Source organism: Sorex fumeus, unplaced genomic scaffold (genome assembly GCF_029834395.1).
Source record: "Sorex fumeus unplaced genomic scaffold, SorFum_2.1 ptg000021l, whole genome shotgun sequence".
Classification (NCBI taxonomy): domain Eukaryota; kingdom Metazoa; phylum Chordata; class Mammalia; order Eulipotyphla; family Soricidae; genus Sorex; species Sorex fumeus.
Window position 1 is genome coordinate 7,892,523 of NW_026606078.1, and position 17,606 is coordinate 7,910,128.

General features: G+C 39.5%; 1 protein-coding gene across 1 annotated transcript in view; it reads left to right on the plus strand.

Moving 5' to 3' along the window:
• Positions 1–17,606, plus strand: part of RYR2 (ryanodine receptor 2) — a 754,458-nt gene that overhangs the window by 542,467 nt on the left and 194,385 nt on the right. The window contains exons 49-53 of the mRNA XM_056113587.1: positions 1,920–2,040; positions 5,563–5,732; positions 7,228–7,448; positions 12,630–12,720; positions 15,305–15,445. Coding sequence (XP_055969562.1) covers positions 1,920–2,040; positions 5,563–5,732; positions 7,228–7,448; positions 12,630–12,720; positions 15,305–15,445 — 744 coding nt within the window. The remainder of the gene's footprint in view (positions 1–1,919; positions 2,041–5,562; positions 5,733–7,227; positions 7,449–12,629; positions 12,721–15,304; positions 15,446–17,606) is intronic.

The window sequence follows — 17,606 nt, forward strand, 5'->3', positions numbered from 1 at the left end:
GTCTTTTATACTTAGTTTTATTCTGTTATATTTACTTTAAAAATGCTTGTCAGGTCCCATGTAATGTGCCTCTTGACCTGCTCATGGGAAACAGTACATAGTTTGAAAGAGCGAACAGTGCTGGAGATGGGTCAGGTACATTTCAGAAGAGTCTGGTTGAAAAACTCGGTCACTGCTAACGGATCCCTCTCTTTCTCCCTGTCTTGATATCGTGGCCTTTGTTGCTTGGGTTTATTATCTTTGTCTCACTTCTGCAGGTTAGAACTTTCTACTTCATGATATAGATTGGGGGGAAGAGAGATACAGACAGATGACTCAAGTGCACTTTTGATATGTGGAGGCCTCAGGTTCGATTCTCTACATTCATGGTAGCCTCTCCCACCCAAACACATACACACACACACACACACACACACACACACACACACACACACACATTATGGGCACTGGGTTTCCCAGTATAGTTTGGACCCACCCCCTCCAAGTTCAACTTTTTGATACAGTTGTTTAATGTTAATAGAAAAGACTTCAAGAATAGAGAGACTTTTGGATATTTGGAAACCAGATCTAATTTTTAACCATCTGTCAGTGCTGAGGTTTTTATCAGAGACAGTGGAACTAGACCATCACAAACCTGTATGCTAAAGGTGACTAGATGGAAGAAATGCTTCCAATATTCGTTATTTTTTTCTGTTTAAAAAATTAAAGGTTAATTTATAATGGTAAATGTTTATTTTGTCCCATTATATCAAGGGAAGAAAGAAAAAAACTAAGAGATTAACCTTCCCATTCTGACTCCTCCTTTTTTTTTTTTTTTTTTGCCTTTCACAACAATAGTTGAGGATCAGCCATCATGCTTGTATTTAACATCCTACAGGAAAAGATAGTCACCAAGCCTGGCTGGAAACCTTCAGTCTGTTGCAGAGACTGGCCAAGATTCTTGCTTCTCTCTGATCTGCTGTATTCTACTTTATTAACCAGTGACTATTGGTTAAACATTCCTTGCCATTTTCCCCCTGCATTGTGATTACTTGTTATGTAGAATGCAGATGGATGTATAATTACATTTTCTTCACAAAGCAAAAAAGCTAAATCAGTTATAACTATTTGTGTAAGTGCAGGGAATAAAAAATTTTTGTTTCTAATTTTTCCTCATGTTCTAGTTATATATGAATACATATCTACTTCTATAGAATAAGTATAGATGAATATATGACCAGATTCTCAATATATTTTAGTACCCTAGAGATGAAAAAAGAGGGCCAGAACGATAGCACAGTGGGTAGGGTGTTTGCCTTGCACGAGGTCCACACGGGGTGGATTCCTCCGACCCTCTCGGAGAGCCCAGGAAGCTACTGAGAGTATTCTGCCCACACGGCAGAGTCTGGCAAGCTCCCCATGGCATATTCAATATGCCAATAAGAAGAACAAATCTCACAATGGAGACGTCACTAGTGCCCACTCGAGCAAATCAACGAACAATGGGAGAATACTGCTACAGTGCTACAGACAGAGATGAAAACAAAACTATTATTCTAATGAATTAAGTGATTGATATAGACTACAGTCAGTGATTTGCTGTATTCTGGAGTCAGTGAAAACTGTGTGAGCAAATAAGTACCTCCCTATAAGCCTGAAATAATTTATAAAAGATGTATGTTTTTGTTTGCCTGGTTACGGCTATTCCCAACAGTGCTCTGAGGATTATGTAGCACTGGGGATTAAGCCTGGGGCTCCCACAGACAAAAAATGCTCTCTTGCTCTTTGAAGCATCTCCCCAGCTCTGTGCGAGAAGTTTAACTCTGTTTGCTAAACAGAAAACTGTTATACACCCAGACTCTCAAACTTCAAACTTTCCCAATATGTGTATAATATTAATTCAAAGATTATTCTGATGTTGTTTGTTTTTCCTTCTGTAGTTGATTCATGCTGGGAAAGGAGAGGCCATCAGAATTAGGTCTATTCTGAGATCCTTAATTCCATTGGCAGATTTGGTGGGAGTGATCAGCATCGCTTTTCAGATGCCAACAATAGCCAAAGGTAAAACTAATGACCATTCTTGGGAGTTGAGGAGGATACTGGATGACCTAATGTTTTTAGTAATACCAGTGGAATCAGCATTTCTTTGCTTGCTGCTTGTTATACAACTTATATACCTGTGGAAAAAAGAACCATAAAGTGCATTATTTCATAAATAATTTTCTAGGCTCTTGTTTGTAAACAACTATGCTGCCAGTGAAAATCTATTTTTAATTTTTTGAGAACATTAGAAAGCTGTTTGTGGTTGGATTTCAATCGTACAGTATTCCAACACCCATCCCTTCACCAGTGTACATTTCCCAGCACCAGTGTCCCCAGATTCCCTCCCATCTGTCTTCTAATTCTTTGATTTATCTTTTGGACAGTTTTTATTGTCAATCTCCTAAGATGCTCTTTCCCTTAATTATTGCAACTTATGACTATGTGATTTAAAAAAAAATGTTTAATGTAATGCTAGAGCGATAGTACTGTAAGTTCGGTATTTGCCTTCCTGGCTTTGATATCCCCGGCATTCTATATGGTCCATTCAGCCAGCCAGGTGTGACTAAAAAGCTAAAAGATAAAGAAAAATCCCAATTCATTGAAAGAAGTGTTCTTTTAAAGATTTAAACAAAACAAAAACACAACAAATGCCTTTTTCAAATTTGAGACAAAGCTTATATCCTTTTGTAAAATGTTGTATTTGTTTAGAGGCTCTATATGGTTGGATTACAAATATAAAACTTATAAAAGTAACCTATTCTATATAAATATCTTGTCATCGTGTTCCAGGAGAGATTTGGTAACAGTGGTTGAGTGCAGATCGCTTTCTATGGCGGGGTCAGGGCTGAGTTCCTGACCATGGTGATGGAAACAGTCTCACATGCCAACAGACATGGCAACTGACTTAGACTCACAACCTGGATTCACTCTTTGCCTACATGAACAAATATTAAAGCTGTCCTTGATACCTGAAACATTTGTTTCACAATTATACATTATTTTTCTTTTTTCCCCCAATTTTGGCATGAGTATTCTATTCTAGACATGGATGATCACTTGTAAAATGGTGAGATCCTGGTAGTGAATCCGTAATACAGCTCATGGAGGATCCTGATGTATTGAGTTTGAATGCCCTGATCATCCATGTCAAGAGAGGGGTTTGGCAGGGTGATACCATTTCACTAAAACTCTTCAGTGTGACCCTCTAGAACGTCATGCAACGACTGGAATGGGAAGGAATGGGAGTGAAGATAGACGGTCAGCAACTACGCCACCTCCGCTTCACTGATGACATCATTCTAATAACACCAAACATTAGCCAAGTGGGACAAATGCTGGCTGACTTCGACCATGAATGTGGAAAGGTTGGACTGCAGCTGAATATCACGAAGACAATGTTTATGAGAAACTGTCTCGTTTCTCATGTTCCATTTGTTCTCAATGGAACGAACATCTCCAAATGCAACAGTTATGTGTACCTAGGTCGAGAAGTCAACATGACAAATAACCTTGCAACTGAGTTGTGCAGAAGAAAGAGAGCGGCTTGGAACGCCTTCAAGAGTTGAAGAAATAGTAAGAGGACAAGGAATCTCTGGCTCTGGGCACATCTCTTCGATTCCACTGTTCTTCCTGCATTAACATATGCCTCAGAGACCTGGGCCCTATGAAAACAGGGTGAGAATGCTATTTGGGTCTCCTAAAGAGGAATTGAAAGAGCTATGCCTAGAGTATCATGCTTCACTTAAGTGAGAGAAGGAATCTGGAGTTCCGATTGCCACTCAGTGCCTCTTTTGCAAACCACAACATCCAAAAGGAGAGAAAGAGCAAAAGGGAATGCCCTGCCACAGAGACAGGGTGGGATGGGCGGAATGGTGGCTTGGAGGGATACTGGGATCCATGGTGGTGGGAAATGGGCACTGGTGGAGGAATGGGTATTTGATCATTGTATAATTGAAACCAAGCACAAAAATTTGTAAGTCTACAACTGTAACTCATGGTGTCTCACTAATAAAAATTAAAAAATTAAAAAATTAAAAAAAAAAGAATCCAGAGTTCCGACCTCTGTCGATGATCAAGAATTAGAGATGCTGTCTAGTTTGCCAAGGCACTGAAAATCAGATGGACTGGACACATAATGAGATTTGGAGACAACCGCTGGGCTAGAGCCATTACCGACTGGATTCCATAGGACGTCAAAAGATGGCGCGGCCACCCACCTACGAGATGGTCAAACTTCTTTGTTAAGACTGAACTATTGGTTTGAGGGTGTTCATGTTCCTAGAGTGAGCAGACGCCATTGAGCTACTAGCTCACGACAGGGATGGACGAAGATGTTACTGGCACCCACTCGAGCAAATCGACGAGTAACAGGATGTCAAGTGATCAAGTGATCAAGTGATTCTATTCTATACGGTAGTAACTGGAGCACCTATTCTCAGAAATTACTGCCTCAGACAGTCCAAATAAGCCTACCAGAAGTCACAGAAACACCAGAAATCTGAGAGGGGCAGTTCATCAACTTTCTTATCTCTCTTGTTTCATATCAACTTTGTTTGAGGAGATAGGGAAATTAAAACAGCCATGTTTTAAAACATCAACTCAATGAGTCCTATGTCCCACAGAATGTAGTCTTAGCATTCCTTAAAATATGTGAATGAATGTTTTAAAAGCAAAACTTTAGAACAATGAATTGCTCCACAGTTCTATAATTTTCTCATGATCAAACAGGAAGCAAACCATTTCTTCCAGACTTTAAATTGGTACATATTCCCATGGTAGCTCATATTAATAGTATTTAACCTATCTATAGAGTTTTAAATGCAGATTCACTAATTTATGTAAATAAAGAATTAAATTTTGATAGAAAAAATGATGACTCTTAAGTGTATTCTATTTTTACTTATTTGGGGGATTAAACTACTCAAAGTATTCTTGGCACTGTGCTTTCGAATCACACCTGGTATTCAGGGAAGAATATGGTACCAGGGATCGAAACAGGGTTAACCACATTCAAGGCAAGTAACTTTAACCACAAGTGATTTTTAATGTTTAGTGCTACTGTGAAAAATATGTTTCACTTAAAAGTCAAAGTGGTTTTACAGAGCTATTTCATCATATTGTAATTGTCTAAGCTGTAAGTATGTAAATGGTCTATATCACTAAGGAGAGATGAGCTTTAGTGATGTATAAAATAAGTTCTCATTGGTGAACATGTGAAAGTCTACTTTACATTTTATCTATTCAAGGGAGTTACATCTATTTTCACAATATAGAGAATTGGATGCCTTTTATGTTTTCTTCTTGGTATCAAGCATAATTCTTTGCTCCAATGTGTATAATTAACAAATGGATTTTCAAATGTTATTTAAATTACGTTGTATTTAAGTTGCACTATTTTCTTAGCTGATTCCAAGCACATCAGTATGGGTGGTAGAAACACAGAAAACCATTCAACAGATAAACGTGAAAAATGAAAAGGTTAGAAAGATCTATTTGCTATCTCTTACACACATTAACAACATGTCACTTTCTTTCTTTTAGATGGCAATGTGGTGGAGCCTGACATGTCTGCAGGGTTTTGCCCAGATCACAAGGCAGCCATGGTTTTGTTCCTTGACAGGGTCTATGGAATTGAAGTTCAAGATTTCCTCCTCCATCTCCTTGAAGTTGGCTTTCTGCCAGATCTCCGTGCTGCTGCTTCTCTTGATACAGTAATAATTTTTAACAATATATTTCCTCTTCTTTTGACTCTTCAGTCTCTGACATGATATTATTTCAGAGTTTTATTTATTCATACATTTATTTATTCTCCATAAATTTTTGTTTACTACCTGTTATATTGTAGGCAGGCAATAACAAATAGAAAATAAAATAAACTTAAAAATAAATTTAAAAAACTCTTACCTCACTGATTAGTGAAAAAATCTGATAAACTTAATAAGGTAAGACATTTGATCAGATTTAATGGAAGACAAGAAGTTCTAAAATCCTACTTTTAGAAATGCTGTTGGTTACTCTGAATACTAGTTCACCTCTGAATTGCCCAAAATGATGATACTTCCCAAAGAAAACATTTAAAATATTAAAAAGGCTTAATGGATGTTATTGAGTTGTGCCAATTATACTATTATCCTGGTATATTCCTTAGTTACATATAAGTAGGGAAAATATGTCCTGTGGATGTCATATAAATAAAATTAGCTACTTGCATCCATTGTATTCTGTTCTTTGAAGCTTTGTAGAGTAACCTGAAGATCTAAATTTTATTGCAATTTTGACAGCATCTCTTTGTAAATCATCAATTAAGTTATATCCTTTTGATTTCAAGAGAAAGCAAATTCTTGACTTCAAACTTTTCAATAAAATGATAAAATATAATCATAAAGGTGATATTAATATCTATTTTTTCTTATCTGAGTCCATTCACATGAAACTGAACTAAATAATGTCATAGTAATAGTCGACTTTTATTTAATTAAATTGTTTAATTAAATTGTTTAATTGTTTAATTTTGTTTAATGTTGAAGGATATGAGGAGGAATGTAAATTGAATTCAGAATATATGAAAAATAAGATAAATCTTATGCGATAGCACAGTAGTTAGGGCATTTGCCTTGCACATGGCTGACCCGGCCAACTTGGGTTCGATTCTTCCACCCCTCTTGGAGAGCCCAGTAAGCTACCAAGTATATCTCACCCGCATGGCAAGGCCTGGCAAGCTACCTGTGGTGTACTCAATATGCCAAACACAGTAACAACAAGTCTCACAATGGAGATGTTACTGGACCTGCTCGAGCAAATCGATGAACAATGGGAGGACAGTGCTACAAGACAGTGCTACAGTGCACTCAGAAAAACCTGGTTTTGTCATCATACCCAATTAAATTACTCAATATCATTTAATATCATTGTGTATTTTCAACTTGCATTCATACTACCACTGATATTTTATTTTAGAATATGAACCGCTGGGTATTTTTATGAGACAGATATCAATTCAGGCATATGTGGCTGTTTGTGAGTAGTTAAGTTAATTTTTTTAGTGATCATTATGTAAATCACATTTCAGGACATATTGAGGAATATATTTCCATTTTTCAGGTTTCATTTTCTAGTTAGTAAAGTTATAAATTAACATATTTTTCCCACTGGAAGTTGTCTACTGCCAAACACAAGTGACTTTCTTAATCTCCTATTCCATTTTAGGCTGCTTTGAGTGCTACAGATATGGCTTTGGCTCTCAATAGATACCTCTGTACAGCCGTGCTGCCTTTGTTAACAAGATGTGCTCCTCTTTTTGCTGGCACAGAGCACCATGCTTCCCTCATTGATTCATTGCTTCATACTGTCTATAGACTTTCTAAGGGCTGCTCACTTACCAAAGCTCAACGAGATTCCATAGAAGTTTGCTTACTCTCTATCTGTGGGTAAGTATGCAACAAGTTCTATACCATCTTTGTTTTTTAAAAATGATAATTTGCTTTGGAAACCCTTGACAATTTGTTAAAATCATTTTGGTAGTCTTTACACACACACACACACACACACAATCAATTCACTCTAGGTAGTCTGAGTTTGGATTAGAGCATCCTTGTCAATGAGAAGAGTGTTTCCTAGGGTAGGTACTGGTTTACAGTGTTGAATCAATTATGCTTTTTTGGATATTGGTAAGTGAGGTGGTTGTAGAGCAAGTCCCTGACTATTCCAGTGAAATATTAGTAGATTTCTCTTTGTTTGATAGTGTGTGATCATTTTAACTCATCTTTCAAAGAAGAAAAAACCTTAGTATAAACTATGGTATTATAAACTATGATATTATATTCTTTGTGTCAACAGTGGTTGACTTTTTCCTCCAATCTGCAAAAACACTTTCTTTATATAAAATCTTTCACTCATAGTGGAGTATATAGAACTGAGGAAATTGAGATACTAGGAAATTTATCTTGTTCTGTGGGTCTTCAGTCGTGCGTGAGTCTCGGCCGGAGCTGCCACACGGGTCCGGAAAGCATCCTGGAGTGTGGTGGCAGCTGTGGTTGGTGGAAGCAAGCAGAGGATCTCTGTCCCTTGGTCCACCGAGTCTGGAGTTCAAGGTCTCAGAGAGTTCCGCTTATCTTGTTCTGTGGGTCTTCAGTCGTGCGTGAGTCTCGGCCGGAGCTGCCACGCGGGTCAGGAAAGTGTCCTGGAGTGTGGTGGCGGCTGGGTAGTGGTAGTGTCGGTAGTGTCTGCCAGTGGGGTATTTATCTGGTCCCAGTAGGGGTAGGGTGGGTCTTCTGTGCGCAATCCGGTCCCTGGGTGGTTGGTGGAAGCAAACAGGGCAGGGTAGGGTGGGGCTCCTGATTAGAATCCCTTTGTCACCTGTGGTTGGTGGAAGCAAGAGACCTTGGACTCCAGGCTCAGCGAACCAAGGGACAGAGATCCTCTGCTTGCTTCCACCAACCACAGCCGCCACCACACTCCAGGATGCTTTCTGGACCCGCGTGGCAGCTTCAGCCAAGACTCACGCACGACTGAAGACCCGCAGAACAAAATAAGCGGAACTCTCTGAGACCTTGGACTCCAGGCTCGGTGGACCAAGGGACAGAGATCCTCTGCTTGCGTCCACCAACCACAGGTGACAAAGGGATTCTAATCAGGAGCCCCACCCTACCCTGCCCTGTCTGCTTCCACCAACCACCCAGGGATCGGATTGCACACAGAAGACCACCCTACCCCTACTGGGACCAGGTAAATACCCCACTGGCAGACACTACCGACACTACCTCCACTACCCAGCCACCACCACACTCTAGGATGCTTTCCGAACCCGCGCGGCCGCAAAGCGGCCGCCTGACACATCATAAAGCACTAAATACCCATTTTTCCGGAATTGTCGTACCATATTTGATAGGGTTCAAATATGGTAACACCTACGAGGGCGATTAGAGGTCGCCCCAAAAGCCTCCATTCCTCTCGGAAAGACTGGCAAGCTACCAAGAGTATTCCACCCGCACAGAAGAGCCTGGAAAGCTATCCATTGTGTATTCGATATGCCAAAACCAGTAACTACAACTGGTCTCATTCACCTGACCCTGAAGGCTTCACCAACATGGCAGCACTGAGAAGGATGAGAAAGGAGAGGCCGATAAAATCTCAAGGCCGAACTAGGCTGCCACAACGAAGGAAGACAAAAATGATCGTCTGTACTTTCAATGCACATACTCTAGCATCAGATGCATCCATCGAGGACCTGATGGTACAAGCGCGAATGATCAAGTACGACATCATTGGTCTGACCAAGATAAGAAGGCACGAATCTCACCATGCCGTTTTCGACACTGGAGAAGAATTGTTCCTCGGAACATGCAATAAAAGAGGTGACGGAGGTGTCGGTGTCCTTGTCAGCACAAACTTGGCCATGAGCATTGATTCATTCGAATGCCTAACAACCCGAATCGGACGTTTACATTTGAATAGATGTGGCTCACTGCCGGCAGTTTCTATCTTCATTGTCTATACACCAACATCTCATTATGATGAAAGAGAAATCGAAAAGTTCTACATGGAGCTGGAGAAGTTCTATAAAGAAGACCACACCTTCTACAAGATCATTGTGGGTGATTTTAATGCCAAGATAGGACCGAGAAGATCAGCTGAAGAACTTCACATCGGGACCCATGGCCTAGAATGGAACGAACAGGGTGAGAGACTGTCTGAGTTCATCATGTCGACCAAGACCATCCATGGTAACTCACAGTTCCAGAAGGCAGTATCTAAACGTTGGACATGGGAGTCTCCCGGTGGATGATCCCACAACGAAATAGACCACATAATATTCAGTCGACGGTTTTGCCTGACCGATGTCGCTGTTGTTCCAAAATTCCGAACGGGATTGGACCACCATCTCCTTCGTGCAAAATTCTACTTCACACAGTGGGGAGAAAGGGCTGCAAAGTTTAAAAAGAGAACTCCCAGAACGATCACCAACTGGGAGCTCTTTGGCACTATTGCGGCAACATGGGAAGATGCCATTGTTGACAACATTGATGAGGAATACGATCGACTGGTACAGCCCCTCCATGAATGTGCGAGGAATGCCGAGAGAGATAGCCACCAAAAAATGCCTGTCTTCGAAAACTCTTGAGCTTTTTCGCCAGCGTGGTTTGGCGCATGCCTCAGGCAACCACAAGCTAACGTCCAAGCTCGCAAAGCAGTGCAGATATGCAATCAAGGAAGACCTTAAAGAGAGAAGAGCAGAAGTGCTGGTAGATGCGGCAGAAGCCGGGAAAAGTATTCGTAACGCCCACCTGTCCTTCGCCAACTACAAGACCAAGATGACTGCCCTCCGACGTCCTGATGGATCCATCACATCCTCCAGAACGGCAATGGAGAAGATTATCCATGACTTCTACTCAAATCTCTTTGATAGCCATGTCCACTTGCCGACATACCAAATTCCACAGGATGGATATGTCGTTCCCAACGTTCTCCCTTCCAAAATACGACACGCCATTTCGTCAGTAAAGAAACAAACAGCACCCGGCCCAGACAAGGTCAGACCTGAACACCTGAAGAACCTGCCGTCAGTACTCATCAATACACTGGCTCGGCTCTTCACTCACTACCTGTCTGAATGCAAGGTTCCGTCCCAATTGAAAACCAGCAGGACCGTACTACTGTTCAAGAAGGGAGACATCCATGACATTGGTAACTATCGCCCGATCTGCCTATTGTCTGTCATCTACAAGTTGTTCACTCGAGTCATCCTAAATAGGATTGGCAGAACACTAGTTGAAGGACAACCATGCGAGCAAGCCGGGTTCCGCAAAGGATTCAGCACCATCCACCATATGCACACGATAACCAAGCTCATTGAGGTTTCTCGGGAGTTCAAGATGCCGCTCTGTTTAACATTCATTGATTTAAAGAAGGCCTTGGATTCTGTTGAGACGGAAGTGGTCATTGAAGCCCTAGCCAATCAGGGCATTCAAGCCCAATACATCAAGATCCTCCATGAGCTGTATTACAGATTCACTACCAGGATCTCACCATTCTACAAAGAAGTAATCATTGATGTCAAGAGAGGGGTTCGGCAGGGTGATACCATTTCACCGAAACTCTTCAGTGCCACCCTCGAGAACATCATGCGACGACTGGAATGGGAAGGAATGGGAGTGAAGATAGATGGTCAGCAACTACACCACCTCCACTTTGCTGATGACATTGTTTTAATAACACCAAACATCAGCCAAGCGGCACGAATGCTGGCTGACTTTGACCGTGAGTGTGGAAAGGTAGGACTACAGCTGAATCTTACGAAGACAATGTTTATGAGAAGCAGCCTCGTTCCTGATGCCCCATTCACTCTCAACGGAACGACCATCTCCGAATGCAACAGCTATGTGTACCTAGGTCGAGAAGTCAACATGACAAATGACCTGGCACCCGAGCTGCGCAGGAGGAAGAGAGCGGCTTGGAACGCCTTCAAGAACGTCGAAGAAATAGCTAAGAGGACGAAGAACCTCCGGCTGCGGGCACATCTCTTTGATTCCACTGTTCTTCCTGCATTAACATATGCCTCAGAGACCTGAGCCCTACGTAAACAGGATGAGAACGCTATTCGGGTCTCCCAAAGAGGAATTGAAAGAGCTATGCTTGGAATATCACGTTTCACTCAAATGAGAGAAAGAATCCTGAGTTCTGACATCTGTTGACGATCAAGAATCAGGGACGCTGTCTCGTTTGCCAAGGTGTGAAAAATCAGATGGGCTGGTCACATAATGAGATTTAAAGACGACCGCTGGACTAGAGCTGTTATGGACTGGATTCCACGGGAAGTCAAAAGACCGCGTGGTCGCCCACCTACCAGATGGTCAGACTTCTTCATCAAGATCATGAATGATCGGTTTGAGTCTCTTCATGTTCCCAGAGCGAACAGATGCCATTGGGCTACACTAGCACGCGACAGGGACAAATGGAGACGTTACTGGCGCCCGCTCGAGCAAATCGACGACTAATGGGAAGTTAAGTGATTAAGTGATTAAGGAAATTTATAAATTTGATGGCACACAACTTTCTATAAAATGTAAATAAAATAGCTATCTCACAGATTTTTTTTTTCTAGTGTTGATTGTGATGAAGCACTTAAAAAGACCACACACTGTAAATCTTACTCCATGGTGTTTGGTGTTAGTCCCTCCTTTCCTTGTTTGGCAAAATTTCAGTTTCAGCCTCTTTTATCTTGTGTGCTTCTATACTTCCTTTATTTCTGCTTTGAATCTAGTCACTGAAGTGGAGTAACTTCTTTCCTCAATGGAGTATCTTAGGAAATTGAGTTGCCAGCTCTGAGTGATTAGGAAGAGAAGCAAGAGCAGAGAAACAGCTGTTACAGCAAATAATGAATTATCTTTGGGCCTGGAGGGAAGAGATACTGTAGGAAAGTTAACATTTTATAAAATAACATTTTATAGAATTGTGTCACTATTGGGAAGTCTTTCAATAAAGAACACCAAATTTACAAATTCTGAAGAAGTGGACAGGTGCAGGTTTTGGGTGCATGTAATTTAATTAAATTCCCTCCTAAATTTAGACACATTTCCCTTCATTATTAAATATTAGCTTTATTTCACCAGCCAATTGAGACCTTCCATGATGCAACACTTACTCAGAAGATTAGTATTTGATGTCCCATTATTAAACGAACATGCAAAGATGCCTCTTAAGGTGAGTAAAGTTATTTGATGACTGTATCCCAATGAGATAATTTACTATTATGATATGTGTATTGTGTTTATATATATTATATATAGTTCCATGTTTACATGCATAAATAGTTTGTTGCTTGGAAATTTGCAGTGTTTGAAATGGGCATATAGTTATAAATATGTGAAAATATATATAAAATAAGAAGTAATCCCAAATTGATTTTCTCTTGTCAATAGAAATGAAAATTAAGGGCAAAAATGGCCTCAAGGAGAAAAATGAGCTTAGATATTGTTAAGCTATAAAACATAGTAGTAGGACTGGCATAAAATATTAGAAACTTCAAGAAATAAATAACAGGCTTAAAAAATACACTTTCTAAGTGGGTAATAGTACCTTCAAATATAATTTTATTGGGTTCATAGACAACCTTTTCAAATATGCAGTAGCAGTTTTTCATAGACTATAAAAAGGAGTCACTGACATATTCTCTGCCTTATTTTTATGATGGATATTTTCTTGTCAAATTGTAATTTTTATACGGATTCAGAATTATGATTGGAGATCTATTATGTTCAGTAACATATTCTGTGCATGGAGGCACAATCGCAAAATGGATTTTGTAGACTTTGCATTACCATCTAGAAAGCATAATTTTTTTCCCCCACGGTCAGTAATAATATAGTAGAAAAGAATTGTGAAAAGTACTTTAGTCTAGTTCTGAATCAATGCACTAATTGCCCCTAGCTATTAACAGAAATATTTTTCATCTATAAAAATTAACGTCTGTTTAATGAATTGATATAAGTAAATGAAATATGTAAATTGTTTCCTTGTTAAATGGCCCAGTGTTATAGTATATTGTTGAACCAAATTATGCCTCAGTGTTTTATCATTTGGGGTTCCTAAAATGATTATATATGTGTGCATATGTGATTTTGTAATTAAAAGAGAGACCAAACTAGAAAAATTATTAGCTTGAGTAGTTAACCTTGATATTACTATTATTTTCCCCTTCCTTATTAGATATGTCAAAAACTTATAGTCTGTGTATAAATACCATCTTATTAATTTAACAAGTACTGATGAACATTTATTAGTTTATAGATCCAGCGTATCACTGTCCTCCCGTTGTTCATCAGTTTTCTCGAGCAGACCCAGTAACATCACCATTGTGAGACTTTGTTGTTACTGTGTTTGGCATGTCGAATACGTCATGGGTAGCTTGCCAGGCTATGCCGTGCGGGCGAGATACTCTTGGTAGCTTGCTGGGCTCTCTGAGAGGGGCAGAGGAATTGAACTTGGGTTGGCCATGCTGGCTTCGTGCAAGGCGAACACCCTACCCGCTGTGCTATCGCTCCAGCCTCTGTGCTATCACTCCAGCCCAGATCCAGCGTACGTTACCAAAAAAAAAAAAAAAAGTGCTGCCAAATAATTGAAAAATTCTTTTCTTGCCTTTACATTTCCATTTATTTATTTTTTCTTTTTGGGTCACACCCGGCAATGCACAGGGGTTACTCCTGGTTCTGCACTCAAGAATTACTCCTGGCGATGCTCAGGGGACCATATGGGATGCTGGGAATCGAACCTGGGTCAGCCGGGTAGAAGGCAAACACCCTACCCACTGTGCTATTGCTCCAGCCCCTGCATTTCCATTTAATCCTAAACAAATGAGGTATACATAGATAAAAACTCACAAAGCAATAAGGCAGGTAAAATTTCATCTTCGCCTTGGGACCACACTGAACAACATGTTCTCAGGCTTATTCTTGCCTCTGTGTTCAGGAATCACTCCTGGCAAGGTTTAGGGGACCATATGGTATTCCAGGGCTGAAATCAGGGTCTGCTGCACACAAGCCAAGCATCTTACCTTCTATTCTATCTCTCTAGTCACTATGTTTCAACTGTACAACCAAATAAAAATGGATGAATTAATTATTGACCTGAGATCGTTATGAAAATTATAGTTTCAGTGATATGTTTTCAATAATATTTAAGTTTATAGTTTTGGTGTATGAAGTTACTGTGTACCACCAACATCAAAATGATATACTGGGGCAGTTTTGAAGTTTACTCACAAACCTAAGTTGTGAGACAAATCCTGCAACATGATGATTAAGGATAGGCAAAGAAGAATGAAAAATATTCCAAGGTAGAGTTCCTTTAGAAGTCATTATTTTTAGCAATTTAACTACTGTATTCTAGAGGTACATATTGTTCTTCTGGGTCTTTTTTATTCTAGTTTTCTACCACTTTAATACATATGGAATATAGGATAAAACACTGATAAAATTGTGAGCAATTAATAGGACCCAAAGTAAAATTTAGGGATACATAGAAAATCAGAAAGCTCAGAAAGAATGCTGTTCATTATATTTTGCAGTGTAAGTATATAGAACCAGTTTTATTATGATTTGTAACTTATACCTTTGTTACATCTTAGAAAAATATTATGCAGTTCAATATTTTTTACAATCATTGTCTGTGAATTGTCAGTTATTCTTTATATCACACTAGAATACCACAGGGGAAGAAATGAATATATATATACATATTTATACAAAGTATATTTAGTTCATTCTTGTATAAATTGTTTTCCTCATAGCTGCTGACCAATCATTATGAAAGATGCTGGAAATATTACTGCTTACCTGGAGGATGGGGAAATTTTGGAGCAGCATCAGAAGAAGAACTTCACTTATCAAGAAAACTGTTCTGGGGAATTTTTGATGCCCTGTCTCAAAAGGTAATTTAACACTTAATAGGTTTATTATTGTGATAAAATAATGAAAAAGTCATGGGTGCTATTAAGATAGTGTTTCTTATAGGATGTTATCAAGACTTATATCATTTTACATTTTCTTTTTCAGCTTTTAAAATGGTCACTGAACATGATATTTTTTTTTTTAGATTTACAATTTTTTTTTATTAGTGAAACACCATGAGGTACAGTTGTAGATTTACAATTTTTTGTGCTTGGGTTTGATTATACAATGATCAGATACCCATCCCTCCACCAGTGCCCATTTTCCACCACCATGGATAATATCCCCCCCACCCCCATCCCCCTATCCCCCCTGCCTCTGTGGCAGGGCAATCCCCTGTGTTCTCTCTCTCCTTTTGGGTGTTGTGGTCTGCAAAAGAGGCATTGAGTGGCAAACATGTTCAGTCCATAGTCCACTTTCGACATGCATCTCCCCTCCCTCCTGGGAGGGACCTCCAAACACACTTTATTTGGTGTTCCCTTCTCTATCTGAGCTGCCCTTTCCTCTAGAATGCCCAACTGGCCACTAAGCTATGGAGTAATCCTCCTGGTGATGATCTCAGCTATTCTTGGGTATTAATCTCATATTTTGTTACTTTATATCCCCCAGATGAATGCAATCTTTCTATGTCTATCCCTCTCTTTCTGACTCATTTCGCTTAGCATGATACTTTCCATATTGTACCACTTGTATGTAAATTTCATGACTTCATCTTTTCTAAGAGCTACATAGTACTCCATTGTGTAGATGTACCAAAGTTTCTTTAACCAGTCATCTGTTCTTGGGCATTCAGGTTTCTTCCAGTTTCTGGCTATTGTAAAGAGTGCTGCAATGAACAAACAAGTGCAGATGTCCCTTCGACTATACATTTTTGCCTCTCTGGGATATATTCCCAGGAGTGGTATTGCTGGGTCAAATGGGAGCTCAATTTCTAATTTTTTGAGAATCGTCCATACTGTTTTCCAGAAGGGCTGAACTAGTTGGCATTCCCACCAACAGTGAAGGAGTGTCCCTTTCTCGCCACATCCGCGCCAGCATCGGTTGCTTTTGTTCTTTTGAATGTGGGCCAGTCTCTGAGGTGTGAGATGGTATCTCATTGTGGTTTTGATCTGCATCTCCCTGATGATTAATGATGTAGAGCATTTTCTCATGTGCTTTTTTGCCATTCGGATTTCTTCTTTGAGAAAGTTTCTGTTCATTTCATTGCCCCATTTTTGGATGGGGTTGGATGAACATGATATTTATGGAAGCAAAATCCCCATGACCATAACACATTTTGATATAAAAATGACTGGTATTTTTATATGCGTGTAAAACAATATTTGAAAGACATTTATTTAGAGAAACACAAAAGAAGAGAACGTGTGACAATAGTAGATTGTCCAGAGTGGAATAAACCTCAAATTCTGCACTCTTTAGGGAAAAGGTTCTGTACAATTCATCCAAATCATCTAGGCTTTCATATTTTTATCACAACCTTAGATTTCCCCATAGCTTATTTTCTGAGGGGGCCCACGCTTTTCTGGGTGATGCCTCAGTGTCTTTATCTCTACATTGCTCAGGGTTTGCATTACAAAGGGAAATACATAAATCTTCATACCTTTGGGCTACTTCACAACAGCAGTTTCTTCCTAAGTTTCATTACTTCCCAAAAGATTATTATGTGGCCCCATATCTATGTTCCTATAACATTTTCCCTCACACAAAAATGATAAACCATTTTTGGAATAGATAAATAGATAAATATATATATACACATATATATGGCAAAACTTTGTAAGTTTAGGAAGGTGACTAGAAAGTTTATAGCCCTTCAGTTCAGATGTGCCAGAAAATTGTTAGGCCATGAGTGTGTGTGTATATGCATTTATATATATATAAATATATATATAATATATATGTTCATGTATGTTTCTATATAAATTGAAATAATAGAAAACCAAAATTCTACATCAGACATAAAAATATAAAATTTCTTGGGACTGGAGCTATAGTATAGCATTTACCTTGTATGTGGCCGACCCAGATTGAATCCCCAACATCCCATAAGGTCCCTTGCACATTGCCAGGAGTAATTCTTGAGTGCAGAATCAAGATTAAGCCCTGAGCAGTGCAGTATGTGACCCCCTACCAATCAAATAT